The 20,670-nt window shown below is 29.8% G+C and overlaps 3 protein-coding genes and 2 non-coding genes across 10 annotated transcripts; 3 read left to right on the top strand and 2 right to left on the bottom strand.

Annotated features, from left to right (window-relative positions):
- Positions 1-607: 607 nt before the first annotated feature.
- On the bottom strand, positions 608-7,015 carry LOC123920700 (senescence-associated protein AAF, chlorolplastic). Of its 6 annotated transcripts, none has more exons than XM_045972998.1 (13): positions 6,784-7,015; positions 5,377-5,769; positions 5,077-5,175; positions 4,570-4,643; positions 4,205-4,281; positions 4,023-4,094; positions 3,055-3,123; positions 2,894-2,940; positions 2,413-2,542; positions 2,228-2,296; positions 2,032-2,135; positions 1,570-1,645; positions 608-1,210 (listed from the first exon to the last, which is right to left on the bottom strand). In XM_045972998.1, exons 2-13 carry the CDS (start codon positions 5,706-5,708, stop codon positions 1,067-1,069), a joined length of 1,293 nt encoding a protein of 430 aa, XP_045828954.1. In that variant the 5' UTR covers positions 5,709-5,769; positions 6,784-7,015; the 3' UTR covers positions 608-1,066. The 6 variants fall into 6 exon arrangements, with proteins under 6 accessions (XP_045828954.1, XP_045828953.1, XP_045828958.1 ...); XM_045972997.1 differs by having other exon boundaries at positions 6,895-6,967; XM_045973002.1 differs by having other exon boundaries at positions 2,413-2,530; positions 6,784-6,935.
- Positions 7,016-12,640: 5,625 nt separating this feature from the next.
- Positions 12,641-12,714, top strand: TRNAN-GUU. The gene has a single exon. It is a non-coding gene; the product is annotated as a tRNA-Asn (tRNA).
- Positions 12,715-12,780: 66 nt separating this feature from the next.
- TRNAS-AGA lies at positions 12,781-12,862 on the bottom strand. Its single transcript has one exon. It is a non-coding gene; the product is annotated as a tRNA-Ser (tRNA).
- A 1,143-nt stretch (positions 12,863-14,005) lies between these two features.
- Positions 14,006-15,351, top strand: LOC123920703 (protein RSI-1). The gene is made up of 3 exons (XM_045973004.1): positions 14,006-14,167; positions 14,316-14,346; positions 14,884-15,351. Exons 1-3 carry the CDS (start codon positions 14,087-14,089, stop codon positions 15,063-15,065), a joined length of 294 nt encoding a protein of 97 aa, XP_045828960.1. The 5' UTR covers positions 14,006-14,086; the 3' UTR covers positions 15,066-15,351.
- A 1,961-nt stretch (positions 15,352-17,312) lies between these two features.
- LOC123920702 (GDSL esterase/lipase At5g37690) lies at positions 17,313-19,641 on the top strand. The gene is made up of 6 exons (XM_045973003.1): positions 17,313-17,596; positions 17,991-18,118; positions 18,225-18,351; positions 18,594-18,706; positions 18,883-19,132; positions 19,228-19,641. The coding sequence occupies exons 1-6, from the start codon at positions 17,365-17,367 to the stop codon at positions 19,437-19,439; spliced, it is 1,062 nt and encodes a 353-aa protein (XP_045828959.1). The 5' UTR covers positions 17,313-17,364; the 3' UTR covers positions 19,440-19,641.
- Positions 19,642-20,670: the final 1,029 nt, after the last annotated feature.

The following is a 20,670-nucleotide window of genomic DNA, read 5'->3' on the forward strand; positions in this document are numbered from 1 at the left end:
AATAATAAAACTCTTGCTCCTTCTCTAAAATAATTATGTTTATTGTTGAGGATGCTAGTTATTTACACCTTGAGTAAACAAGGTGTACCACACATACAATTGATAGGTCCCATATTTGAATTTTAAAGGTGTCCAACTTCACAATATTAACATTTATCAATCTCTTGCACACTATTTTCTTTTTATTTTAATTAACTAAAAATTATATTTCAATTTTATTTAAAACAATGCATCTTTTTTGTGCACACCACTTTCATCGACGCTTTTTTTTTGTTTTATTATCCACCGCGACATCTTGTTCTTCAGTTAGTTGATTCATTTTATTTATAATTGTGACATATAGCCCTAAAACCTTCACATATCTAACAACATTTATAGGAGAAATCACAAATGAAATCAGTTATATATATATAAGACAAAATACCAAACATAACCAATCAAAGGAAGAATGCAAAAGCCAACAGAGAATAAATTTTCCATAGGATGATTTGAAATATGAGCAACACTAGCAGTCAGTCAGCTTGTAATATATAAGTCCAATGTTGAAATAATTAATTCATTTTTATACCAAAGATGGCAGAAAAAAGTCTAAACCAAACAAACCAGATAAAAGCATAGCTGTTGAGCAACTTATTTAGGAAAGTTCTTATATTACAACAAGTATAGTTACAAATATGCATCTATATATGAGGAAATAATGCATATAACCAGCATATTGGCATCTTACACAAGCAATAATAACTTTCCAGTGATCATATTGGTTAATCCTGGAAATGGATTGCATGCAGTCAACATTTCCTGCAGTTGTCATCTCGGTCGTACATTGAAGATTGGATGGTTACAATTCTAAATTATATTGTGATCAGATTTTAGTAGTTAAAACACAAACCGTCCAATCTCCATCTAAAAATCGATGTTTACCGACTATAGTGACTGCAGCATTTTGTTACTGCAGCCAATCTGGATCCGTTAATCCTACACTAGTTTGAATCCTAGGGAGACATTCATGCTGTACAGTGTAAATTTTTTAATTGTTTCTCAAATTGGTATCTTAATTATTTGATTTTCAACTTTCATTTTCTTCCTTGGTGCTTTCATCCATCATAAACCTCCAGCTATCTCCTTCTTCGATTTCCCATTGCTTTTTCAGTTCATAAATAGCTTTCGATGCTGCAGCTGCAATAGCTGGGTTACTATCCTCCGCCAGCCTCTGCAACATGAACCAAATGCATCAAATTCGCTAAATGGAAAATATTAAAACTATATAGGTCTTGTTTGGGTACACAACCTAATTAAGCTTCATAGCATAACCATGTTTATGTAAATAAAGTCAAATTGTTTTCATATAACCTAACCTATAAACAGTTTTCATAAGCTATCATGGAAAATTCATGGAAATAAGCTGAAAACACCTTATGAACATGTCATAAGTTGTTTTCATAAGCCAATGCAAACAGCTTTTTTGAATAAGTCTAACAAGTGCTTATGTCAGTAGAAAAATTCAAATAAGTAATCCAAATAGCCTGATATTAACATGTATTTTTTTGCGAAAAATGACAAATCACTTACCTGTAATGCCCCCATCCCTGCATTTCCAAGAGTCCACATAGATGGTGCCGATGCCAGTGCCTTGGCTAAAGCTCGTCTAGAAGTTTACATGCAGATGTGGATGGAAAATGAATATAAACAAGGGTCATAATATTTTGCTTTCATGCTTGCCTATACGAACATAATTAACTGATCCAATATTGCATAACATGGTGTGAGGGAATCTAATTTTATTTGAGAATGTTTTAACCTTGTTACAGAATGATGAAAATATATCAATAATGAAGAATACAAACTCACATTGTGATGCATATAAGAGCAGTAACAATAAACCATTTATTCTTGCTAGTTTATTATTGTCGAAAATTTTATGAGCAACCAATTTGATTTTATGAAAAATATGGCTTTTCAACTTGAACTATGCACATTGAGTAGAGAATGTGATCTAATTGCTGAAAGATCATAACATCAAAGGAAGCATACCTAGTACCGACATCAGGGGAACTAGAACACTCAGCCAACAAAGATACACTGTGTTTACCATCCATTGCATCAAGGTCTATAAGAGTTGTGATCAACAACTCGAGCTGCTCCGAGTAGAAAAATGTATTTAATATGATTACTTAAATGTTAACTAGGAATATCATAAAGGAATCAAATAATATATGGTGAATTTAACCTCTTCAGGATCAGTGTAATCAATTCCATCTGCTTCAGAAAGTGCTGATGCCATACTCCAGTAAGCTTCCTATAGATACAAATCTTAGTATATGATGATTGATATGTTTCCTGATTCATAATGAATTTAGGGATCTGTTTCATATAGAAACTGAGCCTGAAAAGAAAATGGAAAAGAAGAAAGACCTGAAGAGCGGTAATCCGTTCTGCCGTCACATCCCCCGGAAAGGAATTTGTGGTTTTTCCATTCTTTTCAAGCATGATTCGACCTCTGACATTATTTTCTGAAAGAGATCCTTTATTTCTGAAAATAGGACTGCACCACAACATTGTTAGAAGAGCAATCTAGGTTCAAAAGAAAACATACAAAAAACGCAAACAAAGAATACATGTTTTTTTATCACGGAGTTCGGTCAATTGTGTCTACGATCTGACTGCGGAGCCGCTGCAGTATCTTTCTATTAATTAAGTTTATGGTTTATAAAGTACAACTTGTGTTTAAATACTATGGTCCAGTTTACAAGATTACCCCTAAACCAAACCACGGTGGCTTTGCCCTCACACAGCCTACTTATTAGTAAACTATGTGTCATATCAACAAACATCATATGAAACATTACAAAATTTATTATATATATAAGCAAGCATGTGAAGTTACTTGACTTACAAGTTATATGTCTTGCTCACCATCATGTCATGGATGTTTTTGATCAGCTGCAATATTTATGTAATAGAACAAATTTATTTATTTGGAGCTAAAACTTTTGTTTTTATAAAAAAAAAAAAAAAAGTTTCCAAAGTGAACACATGCGGAGTGTAAAATATCACCTCCAAGGACATAAGGGCGTCTTCCATGGCACGTTGCTTGGCACGGAAGTCAGCAAGGCGTAAATCAGCCTGAGTTTAAAGGTTATGTATGTCAAAAGGAGACTTGTATTTTCTGGCCATTCATATGAATTACATATAATCAAACACATCTTATTTCTCATTATACAAACTTACAAAATGGACCTACCCATCAAATATATAGATCTATATGGGATAGTATAAAGGAATCATTTATAATTCAAGAAAGTAATTCAGTAATTAAGTGGTGAGAAAAATCAAACTCTAACCCAACAAGATGTGATAGAGATGAACTCAGTCTATGCGTTGAACCAAAACTGAATTGGGAAAACCAAATAAAGCTGTTTGATCACTGAGAACTGAGCAGTTTTGTTTGGTTTAAAACAAAGTGCACAATATAGTCCGGTCATGATATTAATTCTTAAAACTTGTTTATAGTGTTGTAAGATCTTAGAACATGGGTTTGGCCTAAATCAAATCTACAAAATCTGAGAGATGTCACCCACTTATAAGAGCTTTTTCGAGTTACATCACATCCAATGTTGGACTCTCTACACACCCCTCTCACGTCCATGACTGGACATCTAACCCGAGTGCAAGTGCTAAAACCAATCTTGCATAGTCTCTGATTTCATCTCAGAATTTGAGTTTGGCGAAACTCAAGCTTACAAAACCAGCTTATAAAGTGAGGGGTGCCTCCCACTTATAAGATAGAGAAATAAGATTGCATGTCTATATAAAATCTATTTCCAGTATCACATTAATCTTCAACAGAAGAGGAAAATAAGATTGTAACATTTTATGTTATATATTTAAATTCAACAATACATGATAACCAACCAATCATGAATATACAAATATCACATGATACAAGTTATAAAAGTATTGATTATGTATCAAACTAACCAAGAATAAAATTAAAACTGACATATAGAGATTAACAGATTTACCTCCAAGGCCCCATCGCTCCAGTGCTCATCGGCGGCACTTTTCAATCTAGACTGCGCTATATCCTTCAATATCTGCAGGGCATATAAAATAAAAACAAAGAAAAAAGCATTATACCGTTGATAACTGATAAGTACTCTTTCATATTCAACCAGCAAAATTGAAGATTCTAGATGATACATACAGTAGCAATACGATTAAGGCGCTTAGCTTTTTCCTTGACACCACGATCAATTTTCTCAGTATCCTTTCTTGCCCGGGCTATGCAGCATAATAGAGAAAATATAAGTTAACCATATAAGCGATATAATAGTAACTATATTAAAACATAGAAGAAAACTGTATTACATTCTATGAAGCATTGACATAGACACATAGTGTATATTTAAAACTTTAATCAGTTCCAAAAAAACTTTAACACTAAAAAAAAATAATTTCACTGCCTGATTTTTTATTTTTATTTTTTTGGTAAAAATTTCACTGGATGAATTTAGTAATACAAAGTTAAAGTAATATAGAACATTATTTAAACTAGTAATATGAGCTAACCATCAAGTTTGAGAAATTCTGTGCCTAGAAGAGCAACATCTTGGCGTGCACGCTCATCCATCCTCATTATGCCACTGAAGAAACAATTAGTTAACAATAATTCCACACATCAGGATATAACATTGTTTCTTACGGTGTTTAAAAAAAAAATTGTTTCTTACGGTTATTTCTTAAATGAAAGACATTTAATCTTTTAGAATATGGAATTACATGAAATTACTAAAAATGAGTTGAGAACAAAAATTTACGTCAGCTCGACGTTTTTCATATTATAACCCCTCCAAATTACTAAAATATCTAGGACAATTAAAAATAGTTTTTGAGTAATTGAATGTATAGTGATTAACAAAGGGTTTTCAAATTAAAATGATATTTTCCCAGCTCATATATCAACAAAAATATATTTCTAAAATGATATGGCAGATGAACAATAGTGGAAGCAAAATTCAAACAGAAACAGTATTGTAAATTGTAAGCATATAACCAGAATCGGGTTAATGGAAGTACCGCGAGAGAAACTTTGCATCATTACAGGCAAATCTATATGCTTCAGCCAAGCCACGAACAGAACGAGCACGATCATTTTTCTCATTTTCGGCATGTCTTCTGCACATGTGAAGATGTCTCTAATATGTAAGTTTCAATCTTGCAATTTTCATTTGTGAGAAAATTACATGCCATCATCAACATGATACGAAGACAAAGAAAGATACAATAAAATTGGTACTGGTTCAGACAAAGGAAACAGCACAAAAATTGTAACAAAAGGGATGAATATGAACTACGTCAATATTTTAATTTTGTTACCTAGTTAAATCAGAAACATCATCATAAGTTGTAACACATTCTTTCTCTTCAGTATTATTTGCTCCTGTTGATTTACATGAGACAGAAGATGTCTTGGAGATTAAACTAACTGGTTTTCCATTTACGGACCGAAACCAGTCATTGAATAAGGTTGATCTCTCATTGAGGAAAACTCCATTGTTCAGATTGCCCTGTTCAAGTCTAACTCTTGAAAACTGTATTCTATTGATCCTTGCGGATGAGGAAAAATAGTGGTCTCCATTTAATCTACAAAGTGTTGTTCTGTTGGTCAAGATAGGACCGCTTGAAACTTTGTTTGTTGTTAGTGCCATCGGAAGATCAAGGAAAGAATGAGATACACCTAGCCTTCATTGCATTTGAAATATCTCAATTCTGTAGAAGTAAAACAACAAAAAGAGAATCAACACATTGAATATATATTTATACAGTGAATTTTACAATCAATGAGTACTTTTCTGACCACAAAATCCATTGAACAACATGCATATTATAATTTATACAAGGATGAGTTTTGCTAAAGTCTATACTCTATAGTGCAGATATGTGATAATATTCAACATTTATGTATTACTATTCACCTTATACCCAAATTCTTAGAACATCAAACTCATTTTTAAAGAAAGCAGATAAATAAACGCACACAAGAATACAACAATTGATCACGGAGTTTAGCCAACTGCGCCAACATCTCCAGCAGCCAATGCTTAGGGTCCAGATTAGAAGTTTAACCACCAACCCTCCTAGTCAAAACCCAACATACAAATGGGCCAAACCCAAAAGGGAATGCACTCTCGTTGGGCTTTCAGCTCAACTTGAGCATCTTCCCACTTAACCACGAATGAGTCATTCTCAGCACAATCTAATCCAAACATTTCTCGAAAGAAACATCTAGTTAAAGCAGTGCACAGATCAATTACATAACTCTCATAAGTTGCAATTTCAAAGCATTATATAAATTTTCCTAGGTTCAGATTAGTAATCACAATTTCCATCATTTAGATGTATAAAAAACTAAATTAGGGAAAATAACTCAAATTAATTGTGTGTAACTGTTTTTTTCAAGATCCGTAGCTAGAATAGATACTGAACAGCATCAAAGATCTCAAATTTGAAGTTAAACCCTAAAACTAAACTACATAGTATAAATTCATCATCATGATATAATAATGCTAAAGTTAAGAAATATGAATTGATAGTTAAACAGTTGAATTCACCCAAAATTGATATAACCAACAATTATCATCATTGCAAGAGGAAGCAATTAACATACTGAAAAAAATACTTAAAATTTAAAACATAGAACAAAAAATAAACAATACCCATTTAAGAACAAAAAAAATACTTAAACATTATTGTAACCAAATGAAATGAAAGCTAAAAAGTAACCTGTGAAACAAAAGCATAGTTTTTCACATTTTTGAAGAAAAGGTGTATATATATCATAAATGAATGATATTGAAGATGAAAAATTGAGAACCACAAGGTGAAGGTGTGGACCTATAGATGGACAACAAGGAAGAAAAACACAAAAATGAGGAATGGGGGCATAATGGAATAGACTTGTAAATATGGATTGGACTGAAACTGCACGTCATTGCTTTGTTCTCACAAAGTTTCTATCAACTGTTCATCCACGTGGCTTTTTGTAATTTTCTTAAGACTTCGTGTGGTCCTAATTAAGTATTAGTATAACTTACCCGTGCTATCACTCGGGTTAATGTTCTATGAAAAATATAGATCATTTTTTTTTCACACATGAAAAATATGAATTATTAAAATTTTAATATTGTGATTTTTTTAATTATTTGTAAAATTAATTTTATATTTAATGTAATAGTTTATTTAAATATGATAAAATATCCAAATTTTGGAGATTTTAAGGAGAAATGGCAGAATGGAGAGTGATACTCCACTCCGCGTTCCCAACTCACATGTTCATATATTTGTTCTTTTATTTTCATAAAAAAAAAAGGTCATTATGCAAAAACTAATCTAACGGTTAATATATTTGTTCTTAATCGTCATCTCTCTCCTTTAGACATTTGTGTTCTTCAGGAGTATTTTATCTCATGTCCCCATGTGAAAAAATTTCACATTTGAGAAGCAAAATGGGGCGATTTTGATTTTAATATTATTTATTTAAAAGTAATGAACAGTAGAATTGTTTGTCATTTGCTTGACACAAAAAAAAAATTATATAATTTTTTTAAGCATATCTCATTTGTTAATGTGCAAATTTTAAAAAATGTATCTATTTGTTTTTATTTTTATTTGTTTATTTTATTTTACAGTGATGTATGGAGAATAAAAATAAAGTAATACATGATATTATTGCTTTTAATTCTTTTTTTTTATATATATAAAATCATTGTTACTTTCCCTGCTTTCAATTGATATCATATTTTTTATATAATAAAATCTACAAATGTATGTCTCACCCCGTGTAAGTTATTTTTTGCTTAATACCTCCATGTAGGTTTTTTTTTTATCAATACCCCTGTATTTTAATATTTTGTTTGGTACATATCACTATGTATTTTTTTTTATTAGAAAAACCACGTTAAGGTAAACCATAATTAATAAAATAATAAAATGAAATAGAAAAATAATCTATGAAGTCAATTACTTCATTCCTTTTATATTTCAGACAATGACACATTTTTCTCTACGTGATAAGCATGAAGTTTAAGAATAATTTTTTTTTTTAAGCATATCAATTTCTCAATTCCACATTTTTCCAATTCATTCTATAGTATAGTCATTCGAGGAGTTTCTATTATTTTATCAGTATATTTGTTAAATATCACATGAAAAATTAGACAAATAAAAAAATAATGAGTAAAAAAATAGAGTACAACATTTATTTATAAATAATAGTAAAAAAACATTTATAAGCATGATTTAAATCCAATAAAAAAATAATACGAACAACAATTCTTTTTTAATAAGTAAACATATGATTAAAAAAATGACAATAAAATATAAAAAATATAAATAAATACTTAAAACTTAAACTCTAACATCAATTGATAATACTTAATCCTAATTTGAATAACAAACAATGTTGTTCTTCCGTATATGGACCTGCAAATAAAGAATTATAACTCAAAATTAGTACAATTTTCTGATTATAGAATTAAACTTGAATATTTTATCCACTCCTCTGTTCCCAATCCACATGTTATTTATCCCTCGTAGTCATCTTCATCAGTGTCTGCAAGAATCTCGTCGATCATCATATAAAAAAATTAGATTATTATCATATATGATTAAGGTTAAAGTTAATTAGTTGAGATATTAGTTTTTCTAAATTTAATTTTAGTTTTTTTATTCTTATTTTTAGTTAATGTATTTTTTGTTAAGTAATATATAGTAACTAAAATTTCAACTTTTTAAAGTAAATAAGTAAGTGTATCAGAGTTTACACTAAAAACAAATGTAACTATAAAAAAAATGCACTATTATTAATATGAGTGTAAATATAAGTACCAGTAAAAATTATAAAAAAATAGGTATCTAGCATTAATACGTGTAGAAATATAGATTTCCATAGAAAAAAAAAGAGGTCATTCGCCCCGTATTAATAAATCTCGTATTAAAACATCTGTAGAAATCTAACTCCGTAAAAATTACAAAAAAATAAACCCCATACATGAGTATAAATAAAGGTTCTGTACAAATTTTAAGAAAAAGTGGTCCCAATATTGGTATATGGATAGAAAATCTTCGAAAATTAACTCCGACATGCAAAAAAATAAAAATATGATAAGTTTCACCTTCCAAATAGATGAATCAATATATTTGTCAACAATATATTGTTATGGATCCATAACAATTTCCTCTCATTGTTGGAATTTGAGAGCATCTATTATTTGTCGTTTTACAAAAAACAAATGCCCCGTAAATTTACATATAATAATAATTTCTTACATTTTTGTGTATCACCGTAACAAATATCAAATAGTAAATAAAAGTTACAAAGATAGATGAATAATATTTTGGCTTCTTAAAAAGAAGTTTACAAAATATTATTGACTTTAGAGAAGAAAATGATTTCTCTTTTTTATGTTGAATCCTGTTATTGTAGCCTAACACAAGTAAACAGAATACCTGCAAAGAAAAACAAATAAAATTTAGATTTCATTCAACTTGAGAACAACAAAAATTATATTGAACAAATAAATAAGAAATAACCAACAATAGCAATAGATTTTTTATTTAAAAAAAAACCAACAATAGCAATAGATAGAAAAAAAAGTAGTGATTCTGTCAAAAAAAATAAAATAAAGAGTAGTGAATGTGAGAAGAGAAAATAGAGAAGGGGCGCTGAGACACTCAATGACCCTCACTCTTACATGTTGACCCGTATATATAGAAACTATAGTAGATTTTTGGTCCTTAATTTTTGAAATTTCCATACATTTCAGCATTGATTTAATTTAATCAATATATATTCCAAAAATGAGTTGGTCAATAATCAAAAGTTTCCATATGTAAAATTTCAATTGTATCAAAATATTAATATATAGACATTTGTTCATAAAACCTGATTGAGCAATTTCTATATTTATAATTGAGCACTAATAACTAAAGGAAAAAACATAGAAGAATGACACATCAGCAAAATGAATTGAGAGATTGTCACGTGAGATTTTGACCGGTAAAAGAAATGAGAGGACGCCACCTAAGAAATTGAGCATGAGAGAGAAAAATTTCAATAGTATAAAATAGCTATATATTGTCAAAAAAAAAATGTATATGTAACGTAATAAATAAACAAAAATTATGAATTTTTTATATATTAAATTACATTTGGCTATAGATATTAAATATATAAATTTTGTCCATGACTTTGTAAGGGGCTTTTCGATAGGTCTTTAAAATTATGAATATTTTGATATAGTTCTTTGATAGTACCTGCAATAAAAAGTGCATTTTCGTTTTTATGGTTTTATTGAAATTGAGTAAAAAAAATAGTTTTATTTAAAATTGGATCGATATAATTCTTTTTACTTTTTATTTTCTTTTTATCACCTCCAAAAATTATTGCATCATGTTGTTAGATGCTGCGACTGGCACCCACTGTTCTCTTTGTTTTCTTTACTCATATATAATTTTTTTTTGTTGGTACATATTATATTTATTAACAAATCAAAATTGACAGTTGCGTTCAACTTTAACTTTGATTTGTTAATAAATATAATATGTTTATTTTCCTAATTTGTGAATGTGCAAAATAAATACTATGAGTTTTAAGGAAACCTATAAACAAAGAGAATTAAAAAAAAACTTAAATAGGAGTTTTAAGAAGTTTTAAATGTGATAAGAAGATCAAAAACTACCAAAATTGTGAACATAAAACTCAAGAAGTTGTAAACAAATGACACATAAGCAACTCATGCTTGAGAAGATGCCATGTAGGATGAAAACAAAATTGGCTAAGCAAGAGAATGTCACATAGGAAAGTTTCCATGAGAAAAAACTCCTAAACATATAAATAATAGATATGTGAAATCCAATTTCATTCGTAAACCAAAAAACATAAACCAAAAAATCTTAACCGTATAACATTGATAGATCTATAACTCGTGTGTACGGAAAAAATTCGGTTGGCAGACAAGAATCAACCTTGTGTTCCCCACAAGGACGGACGTGGAGGGGGGTAAGCAGTGGTCAAGGGCCCCCCTCCCCCTCATCTACATACATATATATACCTAATATATCATATTATATCATATATCATTAGTATATTATAATTTATAAATATGAGGCTGTTTGTTATAGCTTATTTTAGAAAAAAAATAACTTTTTTTATAAAAATAATCACTTTTAATTATTTTACATCTGTTTGTTACAGATTTTTAAAATAATAAGAAAATAACTAAAAATGAGAAGCTACTAAGAGTAGCTTATAAAATAATAGATTTTTTTAGAGGAGAGAGAGAAAAGAAATGTTAAAAGAAGAAAGTTATTCGTAATTAAAAAAAAATCACTTTTATAAGTTGTATCCAAACAAACTAAAGATTATTTTATTTAAAAAATGTGATTTTTATTATAATAAACAAACACAAAGTAAATTCAACTTTTCTAAAAATCTCTAAAAACTAATCTCTAAATTATTTTACATCAAAATCACTATTTTTTTAATCCGTAACAACGGCCTCTATATCTGTTATTTATCATTTACATTATATAAATAAGAATTTAATTGATATGTATTTACGGTGTAAAAATATTTATATTGTCGAACAATTATAAGTGTTGAATTATTAAAAACATAACCTTTTAATAAACAAAAAATTAGTTGTTTCGAGTGGTAAGAGTTTTGGGTCTCATTAGTATATTATAATTTGTAAATATGAGGTTGTTTGTTTCGAGTTGTCTCGTTCATCAGAGATATAGTTTCGTATTTTTATACTTTTACTAACGAGATTTATAACATTTACCAATTGTTACGTAGAGATTGTAATGTTGTTATAGATCATACTCTTCAGAAACGGAATGCGTGTGCAAATGTTTTGGCCAAGTTAGGAGCTTCTTCGAACTCTCCTATGGTGGTTTTAGAGACACCTCCTCCTCAACTATCTAGTTCCCTTTGTGCTGCTGCTTGGGGAGTAATTTTTGTTAGGGAGTAATATCTTTGCTTTTTTGCTTGTTTTTTTTTAATTCTCTTGTAACAAAAAAATATTCATGGTAATGAAATGATTTCATCGTGAAAATAAATAAATCAAGTAATTAAATAGATCAACTTAATCAAGTAAATAGTTTAATTAAATAAATAAGTTTTCATGTATTATTATAAGCTTATCAAAATAATTTATGAAAAAATAACTTATAAAAATACAATTTTTGTTAGAGTAAATTTATAAATTAACATAAACATTTATTTATTTATTTGTATAAATTATTTTTCATAAACTCAAAAATATCTCAATACTACCATACCCTAATTATTGTGACTTGTGGGACAATTTCAAAAAGAGTAAATTATACATTAATGAATTCAAGCCCTATATAGTCCTTCTACAAATTAGTAGGATGGTGGGATTGTAAACAAATCTTAATTACTTATCATAGTTCAATAAGCTATCATCATGAACTGAAGTAAAACAAAATATTTAATTCAAACTTTTCTGTCAAACTCATTATCACAAGTTCATCACATTTGTAGCCAATTTATAAACGTACAACGTTACATATAGTTTTCGTTTAAATACGTTATAAAATAAAAATAAACAACAAAGCTGGAATAGCTCAGTTGGTTAGAGCGTGTGGCTGTTAACCACAAGGTCGGAGGTTCAACCCCTCCTTCTAGCGAAGCCTTTTTACTTTTTTTAAATTTTCGTTTTAGTTTTCAGATTTTTCAAAAATAATAATCAAAAACGTGGACGGCAGGATTCGAACCTGCGCGGGCAAAGCCCACATGATTTCTAGTCATGCCCGATAACCACTCCGGCACGTCCACTGTTTGCTTAATATTTACACTCATCATTACTTGACAGCACTAGTTTCTCCAATATTTATGAATTATTATAGACCATATCATAACAATTCTTAATTCTGCACCAAGAAACTATTGATGTACTAGTACTAGTAACAAAACAAGTTCACCTATGAGAACAATTTTGCTTCTGTGGTGAATCAAGGTGGTGCCTATTCCTTGGAGAAGATTTAACTACACAAATACAACAATGTTACGCCAAAACATTACTATTTGATATGGCCTAGAGAATAGTTTTAATAAAATTGATCGCAATGATTTCAAACCGTAGGTTTACAAACCATTCTCGAAGGTGCAACTCCGAGAACAATTTAGTTGATGTATTTACAAAACACTTTAAAATCGTTGTGGTTGTTGGTTATACAAATTTAAATTCTCATCTAGTTTTTATTAGGCGCCCAAAATGTTTAAGATAGCAATGGGATAGTCAAATCACCCACACTTTCCTAACCTAACTATGAATTTGCATATGAGATTGTTCTCCAAGTGCTTTGGGACTGTACTCGCACAACTTACATATGGTGCAAACTTGTGCCTTTTGACTTGCTAACTTATTTTTCTCTTTTGATCGCAGGAAATTAAACAATTTTTTGTGATGTTTTCAAATGACGGACTAATTCTACTTATGTCATCTAAAATTTTATTAAGAAAATTGAAAAGACTTGTTATATTTATCGAAAAATTAGTCTTTCCAATTACATATGAATCCAATTTACATCAACAAAAAAAGTCATCCACACGAATAAAAGATCTACTTGCTACTAGTGATACCCAATTTTCTCTTCTTTATTACATCACCATGAACAGAAAAATGAAAGAATCACATGTTAAGTAAGTACTAATAGTACCACTAGTAGTACCATGTTACTAAGTTGACAAAATGTAACAAAAACAAATGAATTAACATCAAACACGCCGCTGTTATCGCTAATTTACATTCTCACTCACTCACGCATCATCCTCATTTGCATTTTCCCATCATTACTGTTCCCTTTTTAACGCCTTAAATAACGGAAACTATTTGCTACATTACTTTATATTATAATTAATTAATTAATTTTGTCTCTCTTATGATCCTATAAATATCTATCATCATTTCCTAAGTGAGACACAACTACTACTACTACTACTTCTATTCATATTCTCTTTACTTTTGCTTTGATTTGATTTGATTTTCATTTCAAAACAATGGCTATACGTTGCAATAGCTCCTCCATCTTGGTGGTTATCTCTTTGCTTCTTTTGGTTACATTCTCAAATGTAGCTGAGGTACAATTTAATTGTCACAAACTATTTTATCATTATGATTAATTGATTAAGTAGTACTAGTATGCAATTATCATTAAGCTAACATATATATACATGTCCAATTGTTCTAATATTGCAAAAATTTGCTTTTTGTTTGATCCTTGAACAGGCTTATGGACGTGCAAAACTTCGTCCTTCAGGTATAAATACTCAGTTGATGTTAGATCATGTTGTTAATTGTGTGTGTTAACAAATTAATTTTGGATATTCTACATGTAATGGATGGATCATTAAGATTTAACAAATCGGTTAAAATTTACTATATCATAAAAAAAAAATAAAAAAAAATAATGTGTACGAGTTACTTAAATATGATTTGACATAAGTGAAAACCATTTATTCACTTAATAGTGTGGCTTAAAAATGACCAGAAGGTTATTCTCTAAGAAGTTGATTGAATTTGTCACTTTGAGATTTACAATATTGCGCACACATTGCACATTAATCACTTGCATTAGTCCGATAAAAAATTATTTTCACTAGGAATTGAACTCAAATTCTTCTGAACAATTCTTCTTTAAGGAAGCTTATTAACCACTTGAGCATAATGTCTTGGTTACAATATCATTAAATATTAATAATGTTAACTTGCTCCAAGTAACCATGTTAGTTTTAAAGTAAAGATCATCATTAATTGTTTCTTTGCTAATAATAATGTGTATAAATTAAACAAACAGATTGCAAACCAAGGTGTACTTATCGTTGCTCAGCAACATCACACAAGAAGCCATGCATGTTTTTCTGCCAAAAATGTTGTGCTACATGCCTATGTGTTCCACCAGGTGTATATGGAAACAAGCAAGTTTGTCCTTGCTACAACAGCTGGAAGACTAAGGAAGGAAGACCAAAATGCCCTTAAAACCCTTATTTCCTTATATAATCTATAATTAAGCAATGTAATCTTTATTATTATTTTTAATTTTCAATATTCATATATACTGGTGAGTGATTTTAATTTTGAATGACACTCACCATGTATGATCTAGTTCTTTCAACCATAATATGAAAGGTTGGAACTTGGAAGGCATATTCTTAAATTTTGGTATCAAATATTTTGTACTTTGGTTCTGTTTTTTCAATGTTGTCTCTTATAATGACACAATAAAGGTAAATAGGCAATGTTTTGTTGCCCCTTTGTAGTACTACAAGTGGATATTTATTTAGTTCAATTGGGTTATTTATTTATTTACATAGCAAATTGGGGAGAATCCTATGTAATATCATTATCATATACTTGTAGGATATATCTCTATCTTTAATTTACTTTCTATTTGGTACACCGTCCCATTCCCATTCCCATCCCATAAAAGAAAAGGAATGTCAATGTGGTATTTAATTTATCATTTTAATGTTCAAACATTATTTTTCTTATTTAATTTGGTTCTTTTCTATTCATTCTAAGAGAAAATCAGTGGCATTTTAGCCGGACACTATTTTTTACTTGATGAAAAACTGTGGCTAAAAAAATTGTTCAATCCCTAATTTAATTATTTTTTTTCATGTATAGGTGTTGTTCACTAGTTAAGTAGTAAATTGTGTTGATAAGTTAAATAGTGGAAATGATATTTTAGTAATTTCATAGAAGGTGCGAGAAAACGTAGAGAGTGCAAAAAAAAATACTCTGAAAATATTGTTACCAACCATTGAAGTCTTGGGGAAGAAGGGCATCGGCCTTTTGGGCCAAGAAAGTGAGTAAATACAAAAATAGGCAAAGATGTTACTAACATGTGTTTTTTATGATACATGCTAATGAATTCAAAAGTGAAAATTTTACATTAAAAAAAAAACAATATTTTAACTTTTACAATGTTAAATCACTCGATTTTGGGCCGGATATTTCTGTATTGAATTTTTTAACATGTACCTTAAGGATACGTGTTAGCTTTCTCTATAGGTAACTTGTTCTTAAAATTATGTGCATAGTCAAAATAGTCAGTCTTTTTTAACTTGTGTCATCAGACTCATTCGATGTGTAACGTAACTTGAATATGTGCCCTTCTTTTTAAAAGACTAAACTTGATCAAACTTAAGTGTTTAATGAACAATTTTTTGTCACGATTGTTTTAAAATTTGAGGAGGGTCTCAAATTTGTAAAATTTGTAAAATTCAATGACTATTTTTTCTTTGGTTTACGATGATATATGTACGAAACTTTTACTATTATTATCGACGATTAATCTTTGTCGGGGAATTTGTGGGACACAAAATAAATCATTCCCATCTGACCGGATTGTTCCCATACGTAAGTTCCATAAATCAAATTCCTAATTACCTATTTAAGAGACATAAAATTTTTACCACTTGAATCAATTTATTATCAGTAAATCAATGACTACTTTTCCAGAAAATTCAATGATTTTAACTTATACTATCTCATTAGACTCTCATACTAATATGTTCGTACCAAAAGTATATAGGCTTAAACATCCGCACGTGACAAAATCCTTTAAAAAAAAAAATTAAAATTGGAAAGCATTACGTTTTATTTTTGAATATAATTAATTGGCAAAAGCGTTAAAGTGCAAATTGCAGCTATAAAAATAAAATAAAACTCTTTGCAGGTCCATATTATTTCAACCTTGTATGAACAAGAACAAGCAGGTATGACATTTGATCTATAAAGTTCTTATTTGGTTCTTTGTAAAATATTGGCCTATATAGTTTTGTCATTTTTCAAAGTCTCTCCACCAAGATGTAGGAAATTAAGCAAACTGTATATCACCTTAATTAAACCCCCAAACAACACTATAACTTTGTATATATTGCCTCATCCCTTGACAATAGTTTGCTTGTGTTACAAGTAACATGCGCGAAGAGCAAGTAAATGAATTGAGTGAGGCAAATCATAGTAAATTCAACAAAAACATGAACACTAGTGCAATTGAAGTGAATGAACTAATCTAAGCTACCATGGCTAATTCAATTATCTAAGTTGGCCAACTCCTAATTGACTTTAGATTAGAGAAATCATATAGTTTCACACCTCAAGTTTTGATATGGTTTGGAAAATAACCACCAAACATACATAATTGCAAAGATTGAAACAATAGTGTTTAACACAACCACTTGAATGTATACTACTATAAAATCTCATATTCATTTTTATGTTATCATCAATAGAAACTAAGGATTGAAATTATAAGCTTAAAACATTCAAAATGTCAATACCAAAGATTGTTTTTCTGGCATTTATATTTTCACTAGCTGAAATTGGTTTTTCAGCTAAGCTTGTTACTTATATATTTGGTGATTCCTTAACAGATGTTGGGAACAATAATTTTCTACAATATTCTTTGGCTAAATCTAATTTTCCTTGGTATGGAATTGATTATAGTGGTGGCCAAGCTACTGGAAGATTCACCAATGGAAGGACTATTGGTGATATCATATGTATAGTTTCTGAATCTCAAAAAGTTTAATTTTGTTCCTTATTTTATTTTATTTTTATTGAAATTGAATAAACCATGCAAAACATGCTTTATTGGTTTAATTTAGAGATTAATTACTATGTACCAACATGTTGTAAAACTTTTTTACTCATGCATCTAATCAAATCCGTCCGGTAGAACCTGAGTCTGATGCCTGGTGGAAACAATTTTCTGCCAGATTTTACTTACCTCGCGGTTGAATTCTGGATTACCAGGTTCCATTTTCCTAGAAACCATAGGATTATTACCTAAAAAATCACTATAATACATACTGAGATGTGATTGGATGTAGTGTAAGTAAATTTTACAATGATTAGGTATACAAATTATATTCTTAATTTTATGTAATTTTGCAGCTTCAAAGCTTGGAATCCAATCACCACCAGCTTATTTATCAGTGCCTCAAAATGTTGATGCCCTTCTCAAAGGGGTAAATTATGCATCTGGTGGAGCAGGGATTCTCAATGAGACAGGACTTTATTTTGTAAGCAGCACATCTTCAAATACTCAAGATTAATTCAAGTTATTATAAGTCAAAACTATAGTGTGATCATTTGTCTAATTTTATATTATGACTTGAATATTTTCAGATTCAGAGGTTGACTTTGGATGACCAAATAAATAGTTTCAAGAAAACTAAAGTAGCAATCACAGCAAAATTAGGTGAAGCTGCTGCCAACAAACATTTCAATGAAGCTATGTACTTCATTGGAATTGGTAATACTTCTTCACATACCAAAAAGTACTTTGAATATTTATGGTCCTGATACATGTTTTATTCAATGAACTTAAAATGTTATTTTTTGCTTATACTCAAAACCGGAGGGAGTACTATGATTTTTTTTTCAATGTTAATAGTAACTTAAATGTTTCAAATACATTGTTTTGAATATTATTATAACTTAAATTTTCCAAATACTACTAAATATAACCATTGCTAGTGAACTCAATTTATGCAGGTAGTAATGATTATGTCAACAATTTCTTGCAGCCCTTCATGGCAGATAGCCAACAATATACTCATGATGAGTTCATAGAGCTCTTAATCTCAACCTTAGATCAACAACTTAAGGTAAATAAAATATTAACATTTCATCCTAGTAGGAACAATTTTTTACTTGATTTTACTTATCCCGCTGCGAACTCTAAATTACTAGGGGTCTTTCCTCTGGGAATCAGAGAGTTAATACCAAAACCTATGTGTTACACTTTTTACTTTGTACTAAAGTTATTGAATTATACTATCAGAGTCTCTATCAACTAGGAGCACAAAAATTGGTGTTCCATGGACTTGGTCCACTAGGTTGTATTCCATCACAAAGAGTTAAATCCAAAAGAGGACAATGTCTAAAGCAAGTTAATGAATGGATCCAACAATTCAACTCTAAAGTACAGAAACTAATCATCAAACTAAACCATGGTCTTCCAAATGCAAAACTCATCTTTGCAGACACATATCCATTAGTTCTTGATTTAATCAATAATCCATCTGTTTACGGTAAGATTTCCATACTAAATCTTATATTATGCTTATGATTATTTACTTAGTTAGCAAGCAACAATGAACACAATTTTTTTTCTGTGATTACATAGGTTTTAAAGTATCAAATACATCTTGTTGCAATGTGGACACAAGCATTGGAGGTTTATGCTTGCCAAATTCAAAGATGTGCAAAAACCGCAACGAATATGTATTTTGGGATGCATTTCATCCATCAGATGCAGCAAATGCTATACTTGGAGATAAATTCTTCTCTAGTATTTTCTCATCAGCTCCTTCTGCAGCACCAAGTCCTTCACCTTAGAATCATATACATCAATTAATTTAATAGTTATACCAAAGAATATTCAGCTGAATATGCACACAGTTTAGGAATATGGGGGACTCAATCACATCACATTGCATTTTGTAACTAATGCAGCCAAGTCTAAAGTGTAACAATAATCAATTATGTTACTAAAGATATAATGGTATACTACTAATTCAATTATAATGGATTTCTCCAATCATCTTATTATGTAAGCTTATTCTTGCTTGTCTGTTAAAGATGTTACAGTTCTTATATTAAAAAAGTATACTGTTATTACTATAAGCTTAAACATAGTTTAAATTTTAAAAAGATACCATTTTTTTTCTTATAGTCCATATAACTTTTTTGTATTTTTAGTCCTTGTATATACATCACTTTTATTTTTATTTTTGATCAATGGACAAAATAGCAAACAACACACAAAGCTCACATTTATACATCTCTTATGGAATATACATCACATATATAAGGATTAAAGCTAATATTACTAGAATTATTATTTTGGTCTTTCTATCAAAAAAATTGATTATTTTGGTCCTCTTGTTTTGGTTAGTCCTACCAAATTTATTCATATTAAACTAGCACATATCCAAAAAAACAAAACTAAGCCTATCGTGCGCCTATTCCCAGACACATTGATTTGAGCTCAATGCGTGCTCATCTGTGTGTTTTTGGTCCCCGCTCATTATGTTCTAACAACTGCCATCAAGAGCCTGGTTGAAATCTAGGACGCGAGTGATATAGTGAGGGGAAATCAATTGGGAATCCCTGATATCGATTTCTTGACAAGCAAGATGAACAATAATGGTGGTTTTTCATCAAATACTATGGTTCTTGATCGCAAGAAATGGGATAGATGGATTGTAATGAAGTCTCTCCTCGGAGCACAAGAAGTGAGTAATCTTATGCAATGGCTATGAGCATTTAGGGGCAAATCCAAATGAAGCACAAAGACTGACATTCAAAGAAGCTAAGAAGAAAGATTGTAAAGCTCTCTTCTACATTCAACAAAATGTTGATGGTCATCCTTTTGGGAAAATCTCAAACGCTACAAGATGAAAGAGCATGGGATATTCTTGAAAATTACCATGGTACTCATTAGTGAGTGTCTGGTCTATGAAGATATTTTTACTTCTTTTCATATACAGAAATATGAAATTAAGACTCATGTGACAAGCCACGGTCCTGAAAGAATCACTAATAAAATTTCGCATCTAAAAGCCCA

The sequence above is a fragment of the Trifolium pratense genome, linkage group LG4 (assembly GCF_020283565.1).
Source record: "Trifolium pratense cultivar HEN17-A07 linkage group LG4, ARS_RC_1.1, whole genome shotgun sequence".
NCBI lineage: Eukaryota > Viridiplantae > Streptophyta > Magnoliopsida > Fabales > Fabaceae > Trifolium > Trifolium pratense.